Source organism: Narcine bancroftii, chromosome 4, assembly GCF_036971445.1.
Source record: "Narcine bancroftii isolate sNarBan1 chromosome 4, sNarBan1.hap1, whole genome shotgun sequence".
Taxonomy (NCBI): domain Eukaryota; kingdom Metazoa; phylum Chordata; class Chondrichthyes; order Torpediniformes; family Narcinidae; genus Narcine; species Narcine bancroftii.
The window spans coordinates 6,919,453-6,931,761 of NC_091472.1; the positions used below are offsets into that span (position 1 = coordinate 6,919,453).

Here is a 12,309-nt window from a genome sequence, read left to right on the forward strand (position 1 = left end):
GGACGGGCTAATAATGCCGTGATGATGACCCAGGAAGGCAAATTTTAAAGCCCCCCATTGTATTCAGATACTTTATTCCTCACATTAATCACATCATTACTCTGTTCATATTAGTGATAACTAAAGGTTTTTGTTCTTCTGGGTGGGAGGGAATGTCTATATTAATTATTCACTTGACGGCGGGTACGGATGAACAACGCTTCTGCACCACTCATCCCGCTTCCCTCAGCTCCACAAGACGGCTTTCAACACTGCTCTATAAAGGCAGCGCTGGATCAGCCTTATAGGCCTTCTCCATAAGAAGGAAAATTCACCTTTTTTTCATTGAGCTGGCTTTAAAGAGGCATTGCACCATAAAAAGGCCTTCCTGCTTCCACCTGTCACCCACCTGCCTCTGTTCCCCCAACTCCACCTGGCTGCCATCTACCCATCACCTTTCCCTCCATCCACCTATCATCTCCAGGCCCTGCCTCCCCCTCCCCTAACCCCCCCCCCCCCCCCGGTCTTTATACTAGTTACCTTCCCTCTCTATTCTCAGTAGTGATGCAGGGTCTTGACCCAAAACGTGGACAATTTAGACAAGAGCAATGGTTTCAGAACAATCCTTGTGTAACTCTACCAGTCACTGTCCTCCCGTCAGAGTATGGTCTATCTGCTTCTTTCTCTCTTGCTTTCCACAGACAAGCCAATTTTTAATTTTTAATTTTTTTATTTACATTAGAAGCTAATCCTGACCAATTGCCACCCAATTACACCCAAATTTACCTACAACCCAACGTTATATAGCACGTAAGTTGGATGTGTACATGCAGGTGAAGGGATTGGAGGGTTATTGGCGCAGAGCGGAAGGTTTGAGCTAGTGGAGTTGTTCGAGTGAACTGGTGCGGACTCGAAAGGCCGACATGGCCTGTTTCTGCTCCATAAATGGTTATAAAAAAACCATTGCCTTTCCACCAATGTGGCCTGACCCACTGAGCTCCTCTAGAGAGTAATAAAGATTTCTCTATTGTGCAGTCGAGCCAGGAGAAATTACTCTCTACTATGAACTTGGAATAAATCCATCGGATGCTGCTCAACAGTCAATGAATAATTCCAGCCTCATTGATTGACATGTTCATATCACTCACCATTCCGTGGTTGATCCACTGTGGGATGAAGCTGTCCAAGATTTTTGGATAAACCAGTTCTCGATCGTACAGGTACAAGGCCCAGAACATTGTCACAACCAACTGCAGAGAAACAAGAAATCAGCATCAAATTACAGCATTGGCATGAGTTAGATTGTTTGATGGATTGATAGTTTAGATACAGAACTGACCAGCCCATAGAAGGCAGAGCAGAGTAGTGGGAGGCTATTATTTGGGTTGAAGGTCAGTGGCCAAGGGAGTTCTACAGGGATTGGTGTTGGGACCCCTGTTGCTTGTGATATAAATAGATGACATGGATTTGTTAAAAATTAGGTGGGTGGATTAGTAAGGTTGCAGATGGTGGAGTTGTGTACAGTATACAGGACTATGAAAGAACACAGCAGGATATAGATCAGTGAAAGATATGGGAAGAGAAAAAGCAGATGGAATTTAATCCAGATGATGCAAAGGTTGGAGGTGTTGTGGATAGTGTAGAAGGTTGTTTGTAGTAAGTTGTAACAGGATATAGACCATATAATATAACCATATAACCACTTACAGCACAGAACAGGCCAGTTCGGCCCTACTAGTCCATGCCGTAGCAAATCCCCCACCCTCCTAGTCCCACTGACCAGCACCCGGTCCATACCCCTCTAGTCCCCATCCTATCCATGTAACGATACAGGATGTGGAGTTGGCAGAGAAGTGACAGATGTAGTTCAATTCGGCTAAGTGTAAGCTGATGCATTTTGAAAAGTCGAACTTGAAGGTGGAGTATATGGTTAATGGTGCATTTTGTACAATTTTGATCACTTAACTGTAGGAAAAATATCAATAAGATAGAAAGAGTATAGGTAGTATTGGCTAAAGGTGGATAAATCTCTGGGTCCTGACAAGATATTCCCTCAGACCTTGAGGGAGGTTAGTGTAGAAATAGCAGGGGCTCTGACAGAAATATTTAAAATGTCATTAGCCACGGGGGAGGTGCTAGAGGATTGGAGGATAGCTCATGTGGTTCTACTGTTTAAAAAGGCTCTAAAAGTAAACCAGGTAATTATAGGCTTGTGAGTCTGATGTCGGCGGTAGGTATATTAATGGAGAGCATTTTTGGAGATGGAATATACAATTATTTGGATAGACAGGAACTGATTAGGAGTAGTCAACATAAGTTTTGTGCATTGTAGATCATGTTTAAGAAATCTTATAGAATTTTTCAAGGAGGTTACTAAGAAGGTTGATGCAGTGAAGGCTGTGGATGTTGTCGATATGGTCTTTAGTAAGGCGTTTTGACAAGATAAGAGGTTAGTTAGGAAGGTTCAGTCATTAGGTATTAATGTTGAAGTAGTAAAATTCATTCAACAATGGTTTGATGGGAGATGCCAGAGAGTAGTGGTGAAAATTGTTTGTCAAATTGGAGGCCGGTGACTAGTGGAGTGCTTCAGAGATTGGTATTGGTCCATTGTTGTTTGCCATATATATTAATGATCTAGATGATAGGGTGGTAACTGATGAATAAGTATGCAGATGATACCTAAATTAGTGGTGTTGTGGACAGCAAGGAAGGTTTTCAAAGCTTGCAGTGGGATATAGGCCAGTTAGAAGAGCGGGCTGAAAGATGACAGATAGAGTTTAATACTGATAAGTGTGAGGTGCTACATTTCAATCAGGACTAATCAGCAAAAGTCATACATGTTAAATGGTAGACAATTGAGGAGTGCAGAAGAACAAAGGGATTTAGGGATTCTGGTACATAATTCCCTGAAAGTGGAATCACGTGTAGATAGGGTGGTGAAGAAAGCTTTTGGTATGTTGGCCTTCATAAATCAGAGTATTGAGATTGGGATGTCATGTTAAACTTGTATAAGGCATTGGTAAGGCTAAAAGTGAAATATTGTGTGCAGTTTTACTCACCAAATTACAGGAAGGATATAAACAGTATAAAGAGAGTGCAGAGGAGGTTTACGAGAATGTGGCTGGGTTTCAGGGTTTGAGTTACAGGGAAAGGTTGAGCAGCTGGGACTTCATTCCCTGGAGCGTAGAAGATTGAGGAGTGATTTGATAGAGGTATTTAAAAATATGAGGGGGACAGAAAGAGTAAATGTGGATAGGCTTTTTCCATTGAGAGTGGGGGAGATTCAAACAAGAGGACATGGGTTGAGATTGAAGAGGGAAAAGTTTAGGAGAAACATGAAGGGGAATTTCTTCACTTAGAGGGTGGTGGGAGTGTGGAATGAGCTTCTGGCCAAAGTGGTAGATGCGGGCTTGATTTTAATATTTAAGGAAAAGTTGGATAGGTATATGGATGAGAGAGGTATGGAAGGTTGTGGGCTGGGTGTGGGTCAATGGGACGAGGTGGGAGAAGGTGTTTGCCATGGACTAAAAGGGCCAAAATGGCCTGTTTCTGTGCTGTAATTGTCATATGGTTATATCATGTAGAGAGGATTATCAGGATGTGCTGGGACTTGAGGAACTGAGTTACAGGGTTATGTTCAAAGGTCAGGTCATTTGGGTCAAGGCATCACAGTAGTTTACCACAGGCTAGATGGGTTGAAGGGCCTGTTTCTTTGCTACTCTATGGTCTATGTCTGCCCACTTGACCCACAGTACTAAACTCGGCATGTGCTCCCATTAGATAAAGTAGTGTACCAAGCCAGCGTACTAAGCCAAGGGGGAAAGAAGAGAAAATACGGGGCACTTACCACACCCACAGGAAATGCCAGGACAGACATGAGCCAGTCTCGAAGAGAAATCAGTTTTCTCAGCTGCCTCTGTTCCTCCTGATCATCAGATCCTTGGGTCAGGAGGGTGGACAGATCAGTTAGCACGCTGATCCCAAAGAACACGTCTGAATAACCTATTCAACAAGTTAAATGAGAAATGTATTTGTCACATAATACCAAGTGCACTGAGAAGGGTTCTTACCATCATTCAAAGTATAAAGAGCACAATTTATAGATCAGAGAGTTACAATGAACAGAAAGATCAATTAGTCCAAAGCAAGGGCAGCATAAGAGCACTATTGTGGGGTCCATTCAGGAGCCCGATGGCTGCAGGATAGAATCTATAGTGAAAACTTATTTGTTCACAATCTTGAACCTTCTCACTAATGGGATGATGGAGAAAAGATGTGTGATGAGTCCTTTAGAATGTTGGCTGTCTTTCGTAGGAAGCGGGAGATGACACCAAATGCCTCTCAATGTACTCCTTAGTTTTGGTGACATTGCACTCAATGTCACCAAAACTAAGTAGATGATGGTTGACTTCAGGAAAGCAAAACCAGAGGTTCATTGGGGGGGGATCAGAAATGGAGAGGGTGAGCAAATTTGCATTCTCGGGAGTCACTATCTCAGAGGAATCTTTCCTGCTCCCAACTCACTAATGGCATCGTGAAGAAAGCATGTTAGCACCTAAGCTTCCTCAGTAGTTTGCGGAGATTTGGTATGACAGCAGAAACCCTAGCAAACTTCTACAGATGTGTGGTGGTAAGTGTGCTGTCTGACTGCATCATGGTGTAGTATAGGGACACCAATACCTCTGAGCATAAAGCCCTGCAAAAGGTTGTGGGCACAGCTCAGGACATTACAGGCAAATTCCTCGGTACCATCGAGGGCATCTACAAGGAACGCCGCTATCACAGAACAGCAGCGATCATCAAAGACCCTCACCACTGTAAGGTAAAACATCATGAGATGGGAATGTGTAGGGAGTTACCCTGTACAAGGCTGTAACAAGAAGGGGAGGTGTCCTTGTACTCCTGTTAGGTAAAACATCATGAGATGGGAATGTACGGGGCAGTAACAAGATGTGAATGCATCCTTGTACTTACAAGATAAGAGAGACATTGATGGATTGAGAGGCAGGAAGCTAGCAGGGAAAGGATAGCAACAGTTTTAGTCATTGGACAAGTAATGATATGATGATGTTCTAAGCACATATCCAAGGGTATAAAAAATCACCATTTTGCTGATAACGGCAGAATGCATTCTCCGACTAACCTGGTTGGTCGCAAGTGTTACAATCCGGTAATAAAGAACAAAGAACCCTGATTTCGACTCAGCCTGGTGTTTGTCTCACTCATTCATGAACAAAGCAGACCTAACACCACCCAGCTCGCACTCTGTTCTTGCTGCGGCCATCAAGAAAGAGGTATCGGTGCCAAAAGATTCATGCCACCAGGTTCAGGAATACCATCAGACCCCTCGAGGACAAACTCAATCAGGGCTTCATTTATGGACTCGTAATTGAGTTTGTTTCTTATTCCACTCTGAAGAGTCAGTTTGTTTACATTTGTTTCTTTGTTGAAATTAGTACTTTGTGTACAGTTTTTTTTGCACTACTGATAAGTGGTAATTTTGCCTCACCTGCAGGGAAAAAAAATTACAGATTTGTTTATGATGTGATGTATGTACCCTGACCATAAATTTGAGGATGCAGAGCTGGGTGGAAAAGCGGCAGATGGAGTTCCATCCGGATAAGAATGAAAAGATGCATTTTGGCAGGTCTAACTTGATGGCAGAGTCCAAAACCATAGATCGCTCAAGGTTACTACACAGATTGATAGGTAGATAATAAGGCTTATGGGATGCTGGCCTCATTAGTCAGAGGATTGAGTGCAAGAGTTGTAAGGTAATGCTCAGTAAAACTCTGGTTAGGCCACATAATGAATAATGTGTTCAGTCCTGGTCACCTCATTACAGTAAGGGTGTGGAAACTGTGGAGATGGCGCAGAGGAGATTTACTAGAATGTCGCCTTGTGTCTTCTGAGGCAAGTTTAGCAGAGCTTGGGCTTTTCTTTTTAGAGGTGACTTAATGAGATTATGACAGAAGTAGATGGGGTGGACAGCCAATGCCTTTATCCTGGAGTGATGGTAGGAAACATCACAGGAAATCAGTGCAAAGTGAGAGGAAGAAAGATTTGTACAAAGAGAAGGGATGCAAGTTTAGTGGAGGTGTCAGTCTGTTTTTTTACAAAGAATAGTGGGTGCCTGCAATCCAATGCCAGGGCTGGTGGTGGAGGCTGGTACAATAGGGCCGTTTAAAAGACTCTTAGGCAAATGGACGAAAACATTTAGAGGGCTATGAGGTTGGGAAGGTTTAGTTTTCAATTTAAAAAAAAAGATATACATGGTAACGGACCTTTCCGCCCACGAGTCTGTGCCACCCAAATACCCCAATTGATCTACAACCCCCAGTTCATTTTGGAGGGGAGGAAACCGGAACACCTGGAGGAATCCCACGCAGACACAGGGAGAAAGTACAAACGCCTTATATATAATGCTGGATTCAAAAGCAGGGTTTGTTGGTGCTGTATATGGGATATGTTTATAAACTGCTGTGATAAATGTGTCACCCCTTGAGTATAATATGTCGGGACAATATAATGGGCAGAAGGTCCTGTGCTGTAATGTTCCCTGTTTTGTGCTCCAGAGAGCTCCAGAACCTTTACAGCTAGCAACTCTTGCTCTCGATGGCTGTGCACGTTTTAAACCCTAGTTTGCAAAGCTGAATCTGAAAGAAATCCTGTGCTTGGGGTTTCAGTAGAATCCATCACGAACTCCGCGGCCTAAACTGATTTTGGCACCAATATGTCTTCGGCCACTGTCCAAAGCATGACAGCCTTGTATCAGACCCAAACACCCCCACTCTCCCTTCACCTCCACCCTCTCCCAGTGGCCTTTTATTCAGCCCCTCCTTCTGGAATCCTCTCCAAAGCTTCCATCCTTTAAATTCACCGCCCAAAACCGATCTCTTTTTTCCAGCCTTTAGTCATCCGTCATTTGATATCATGATGTCACTCGGTGTCAATTGTTTCCTTAAAATGTTCCTGGTATATTTTAATCCATCACTGATAAAATATACACGGTAATATCCAAATTTGCCCTTTCTTTTTTTTTGTTTTCCAATTGCTTTTATATTTCAAACCCTTCATATAATGTGTACTTTCAATGCAGGGTTATGTGAAAAACTACTAAAGGCATTTGATAATTCTTTATTTTAATTATCCACAAGGCAGGTGTTTAAATAGATCCTAGAGCATAGAACAATACAACACAGTACAGGCCCTTTTCGACCCTCCATGTTGTGCTGAACCATATATCCTTTCCTAAAAAAACCCCTCTCTACCCCATAACCCTCTATTTTTCTTTCATCCATATGTCTGTCTAAAAGACTCTTAAATGTTCAGCCTCCACCACCATCCCCAGAAAAGCACTCCAGGCACCCACAACCCTTCGTGTAAAAAATAAATTACCCCTGATGTCTCCTTTAATCTTCCCTTCCTTCCCTTCCTCTACTCTGGTGTTTGCTGATCCTGCCCTGGGAAACTGGTGCTGGCTGGCCACCCTATCAATGCTTCTTATAATCTTGTAGACCTTTATCAAGTCTTCCCTCAGCCTTCGATGCTCCAAAGAAAAAAGTTCCAGCTCTGCTAACCTTGCCTCATACGATTTGGTCCCCATTCTAGGCATCATCCTGGTAAATCTTCTCCGCACCCTCTCCATAACTACCGCATCCACATCCTTTCAGACCGGAAATGAACACAAGACTCCAAGTGTTGTCTTACCAGGGATTTGTTGCATTGCAACATGACCTCTCGACTCCTGAACTCAACCCCCAGCATCCCATAAGCCTTCTTAACTATCCTATCAACCTGTGCAGCATCCTTGAGGGATATATGAATTTGCACCCCAGAGGTCCCTCCTTACATCTACACTCTTAAGTAACTGACCATTAACCCTGTACTTAGCCTTCTGGTTTGTCCTTCCAAAATGCATCACCTCACACTTACACAGATTGAAATCCACCTGCCACAACTCTGCATTCTTTCTATATCCTCTTGTATCCTTTGTCAACTTTGAGCTCAATCCAACTCCTCCAACCTTTGTGTCACTCGCAAACTTACTGACCCATCCATTCAGCTCTTTATCCTGGTCATTTACAAAAATCACAAAGAGTAGGGGTTCCAGAACAGATTCCTGCGGCCCCTCTACTAGTCACTGACCTCCTCGCAGGAATCCATGTAGACCACATCTACCGACCTGTCCTCATCAATTTCTTTTCTTACCTCTTCAAAAAACTCAGTTAGACTCGTGAGGCACGACCTTCCCCTCACAAAGCCCTGTTGACTATTCATCAAGAGAAGGAAAGAAGATGAACTAGACTCAAAAGTAATGCCAAGAAAATTTTATATGCAGTAAAACTCTACTAATTTCCTCTCCTCGTGTTTGGAAATACTGATAATTCCTTCTCCCATGCTCCTTTTAAACATACTTGTAAGAAACATAAAACCAATGATTAAAGCACAAAAACAGACCTTCAGCCCATCTAGTCTGTGCTGAACTATTATTTCTGCCTTGTCCCGCTGACCTACACCTGCAGCACACCCCTTCCATCCATGTACCTGTCCGAATTTTTCTTAAATGTTAAAATTGAACCTGCATTCACCACTTCAGCTTGTTCCACACTCCCACCACTCTCTTTGTGAAGAAGATCCCCCTCATGTTCCCTCAAAACTCAGAATCAGAATTTATTTATCGTCATGTATACGCCACAAAATTTGTCGTTTTTACAATCCAAATATTGCTATAACTAAATTTTAATGATAAATATGTTTGCGCGAAAGAAGAGAAATTGTGGTTCATTGTCCATTCAAAAATCTAATGGCAGAGGGGAAGAAGCTGTTTCTCTACCACCGGGTGTTCGTCTTTAGGCTCCGGTGCCTCCTTCCCAATGGTAGCAGTGTGGTGGGGGGTCCTTGAGGATAGAGGCTGCTTTGTTGAGACACCCGCCGCTTGCCGCTGTCCTTGATGAAGTGAGGACTGGAGCCTGTGTTGGTGATGGCCAAATTCACAACCCTCTATAGTTTGTTTCCTGTTCTGTGCATTGACACCTCCACACCGGACTGTGATCCAACCGGTCAGAACACCCTTCAAGGTACTTCTCCCCCTCAACTTAGCCCATGTCCTCTGGTTTGTATCAGTTTTTTTTTTGGAAACTTTATTTAAAATTTTACAAAATACAAGTATCAAACATGAAGTAAGCAAAATTTAACAGCCCCCATATAACCACCCCACCCCCACCCTCAACCCTCCCCTAACAACCCTCCCCTTCCTTGGAGCTCAAATCACATATTTAAAAGAATACATTAAAAATACAAATTCAACGTGGGTTGAATGACAATATACCACTTCCCCAAGATCTAACAAAAGTTACCTAACATCTAAATTCATAATTTCTAAATACGGAGTCCACATTTTCTCAAAGAAAGAGTAATTATTTCATAAATTATATGTAATTTTCTCTAAGCGGAAACTTAATTGAATTTCATTATGCCGTCTTTGTATATTTAACTCCACCTCATCTTTCCATGTTACTGCTATACATTTTCTAGCGACAGCCAAACTTAATCGAATAAATGCAATTCAAAATTTATCTAAATGTTAAAGGATTCATGTGACCCAATAAACACAACCATGGATCCACATATATTTCTATTTGAAATAAATCTCGCAAAAATTTAATGATCTTTTCCCAAAAAGATTTAACTCTTTAATTCTTCAGGAGTTAAATATAATTGATGTAAAATATTATAATTAACTAAGCTATAACGTACATTAACTAATTTTGTCACACTGTTCAAACATAAATCTAACCATTCTTCCTCAGAAATAAAAGTAGATAACTCCTGCTCCCATTTATCTCTCAATCTCAATACACCAGTCTTCTTCATTTTTTGCCTGCAACAACAAATACATTTCTGAAACAAACCCCTTCTTATCCATAGGTAACAATCCAAACTTTGATTGACTCGGCAATATTATTTCCCTACCATACGACTCCCTTAAAAAGTCACGTACTTGATAATGTACAAATTAAGTATTCTATGATATACCAAACTTCTTAAGTCTGTCGTATGAAATAAATGAACCTGCTACAAAACAGTCTTCTACTAATACCAAAACTTTAGAGTCCCAAACTTTCAAATAAGGATTATACATAGAAAAGGGAATTAATTGATTCTGATATAATGGTGTTTTAATTGGACATGTATCTTTCAAACCTAGAGATTGATTCCATTTACTCCATACTTTCAACAAATGATTCAATACAGGTAACTGTATTGGAACAACAATTTATATATAAAGTAATGTATTGCTCTCTCCTGTATCTGATCCATTTCCACATAAGTCCACATCAGTGGTTGATCAATATCAAACAACCTACTAATAAATTTCAACTGTGCTGCCTGATAGTAATTCTGAAAAGGTGGCAAATGAAGGCCTCCCAAATCAGACTTCCATGTCAATTTCTCCATCGATACCTGAGCTAATTTAAAAGAAAAAGAAACGTTATCACTTTATTTAATTCCTTCAAAGATCTCCCTGGTATAGGACTTGGAATTGACTGAAACAAATACTGAATGCAAGGATATACATTCATTTTAATGCAATTTACTCAACCCATCAATGTTAATGGTAAATCTTTCTATCTATTTAAATCCAACTTAATTTTATTTAACAATGGTAAGTAATTTAAATCATATATATTTTGATATTATTTATCCACAATTACACTGAAATATTTAATCTTATCCAACCATATAAATTTCATAAATTGCCTAACAATCTGAATAATCCCCATCAGATATCGATAATATCTCACTCTTATTCCAGTTCACATTATAACTGGACATCGACCCATAAAATTTTAATAAATCTTGTAAAGATCTAAAGAATTTTTAGGTTGAGACAAATATATCAACACTTCATCAGCAAATAGATTAATCTAATACTCCCGTTGCCCTACCTTAATTCCCATAATATTTACATTTTGTCTAATTGCCTGAGCTAATGGTTCTATAACCAGTGCAAATAAGGATGGTGACAATGGGCAGCCCTGTTTAGTTGATCTATATAAATTAAATACCTGCGAAACTTGACCATTCGTCACCACCTGTGCATAAGGATTAGTATATAATGCCTTAACCCAACCAATAAAGAGTAGACCAAATTTAAATCTCTCCAGCACTTTAAACAAAAATTTCCACTCCACACGATCGAAGGCCTTTTCAGTGTCTAGCACAAGTACCATTGGTTGGTTGGGATGTTGTCTTGACATATTGATTATTGTAATCAATTTAGTAATATTATCTGCTGAATATCTATTCTTAATAAACCCTGCTTGATCTATATGTACCACTTTTGGTAAAATATTAGCTAATCTATTTTCTAAAACTTTGCTACAATTTTATAATCTACATTTAATAAAGATATAGGTCTATATGACGCCACTTTTAATGGATCTTTGTCTTTTTTTGGTATAACCGTTATCAATGCTCTCAAAAATGACTCAGGGAATAAACCTGTATCTTTATCCTGTTTAAGTACATCCATATACACCGACATCAACAAATCATGAAATTCTTTATAAAACTGTCGTAAACCCATCTTCCTCAGGTGACTTCCCACTTGACATAGATTGTAATGCCTCTTTGAGTTCAAAATTCGTAAATGGATTATCTAATAATTTTATATCATTCTCATCCAATAAGGGTAAATTTAACTCAGACAAAAATGAATCAATTTGATCAACATCTACATTCCCTTCAGACAGATACAAGTCCTGATAAAAGCTCAGAATTCCTCATTAATCTTTAGTGGTTTATAAGTAACACCTGAATTTCCTCATATTGCATTGATTGTTCTAGAGGCTTATATTGCTTTTTCACTTTAGCTGTATAACCATATAACCATATAACAATTACAGCATGGAAACAGGCCAATTTGGCCCTATTAGTCTGCACTGATCCAAGTACCCTCCTCTAATCCCATACCTGCACTCTGCCCATATCCCTCCATCCCTCTCCCATCCATATACTTATCCAACTCTTTCTTAAATGACAAAATTGACCCTGCCTCCAACACCTTTCCCGGAAGCCCATTCCACACAGTAACCACTCACTGAGTAAGGAAGTTCCCCTCATGTTATTCCTAAACCTTTGCCCGTCAACTCTCAACCCATGACCTCTTGTATCCATCTCTCCTACTCTCAATGGGAAAAGCCTTTCCACATCAATTCTATCTATCCCTCTCATTACCTTAAACACCTCTATCAAATCCCCTCTCAGCCTTCTACCTTCCAAGGAATAAAGACCTAATTTGCTCAATCTCTCCTTGTATTCCAG

At 40.6% G+C, this 12,309-nt stretch overlaps 1 protein-coding gene across 1 annotated transcript in view; it reads right to left on the reverse strand.

The window, feature by feature from the left end:
* Positions 1–4,810, reverse strand: part of aig1 (androgen-induced 1 (H. sapiens)) — a 109,048-nt gene extending 104,238 nt beyond the window's left edge. The window contains exons 1-3 of the mRNA XM_069936109.1: positions 4,660–4,810; positions 3,827–3,981; positions 1,128–1,229 (exon numbers count right to left, since the gene is read on the reverse strand). Coding sequence (XP_069792210.1) covers positions 1,128–1,229; positions 3,827–3,981; positions 4,660–4,810 — 408 coding nt within the window. The remainder of the gene's footprint in view (positions 1–1,127; positions 1,230–3,826; positions 3,982–4,659) is intronic.
* Between the last annotated feature and the right edge of the window lie 7,499 nt (positions 4,811–12,309).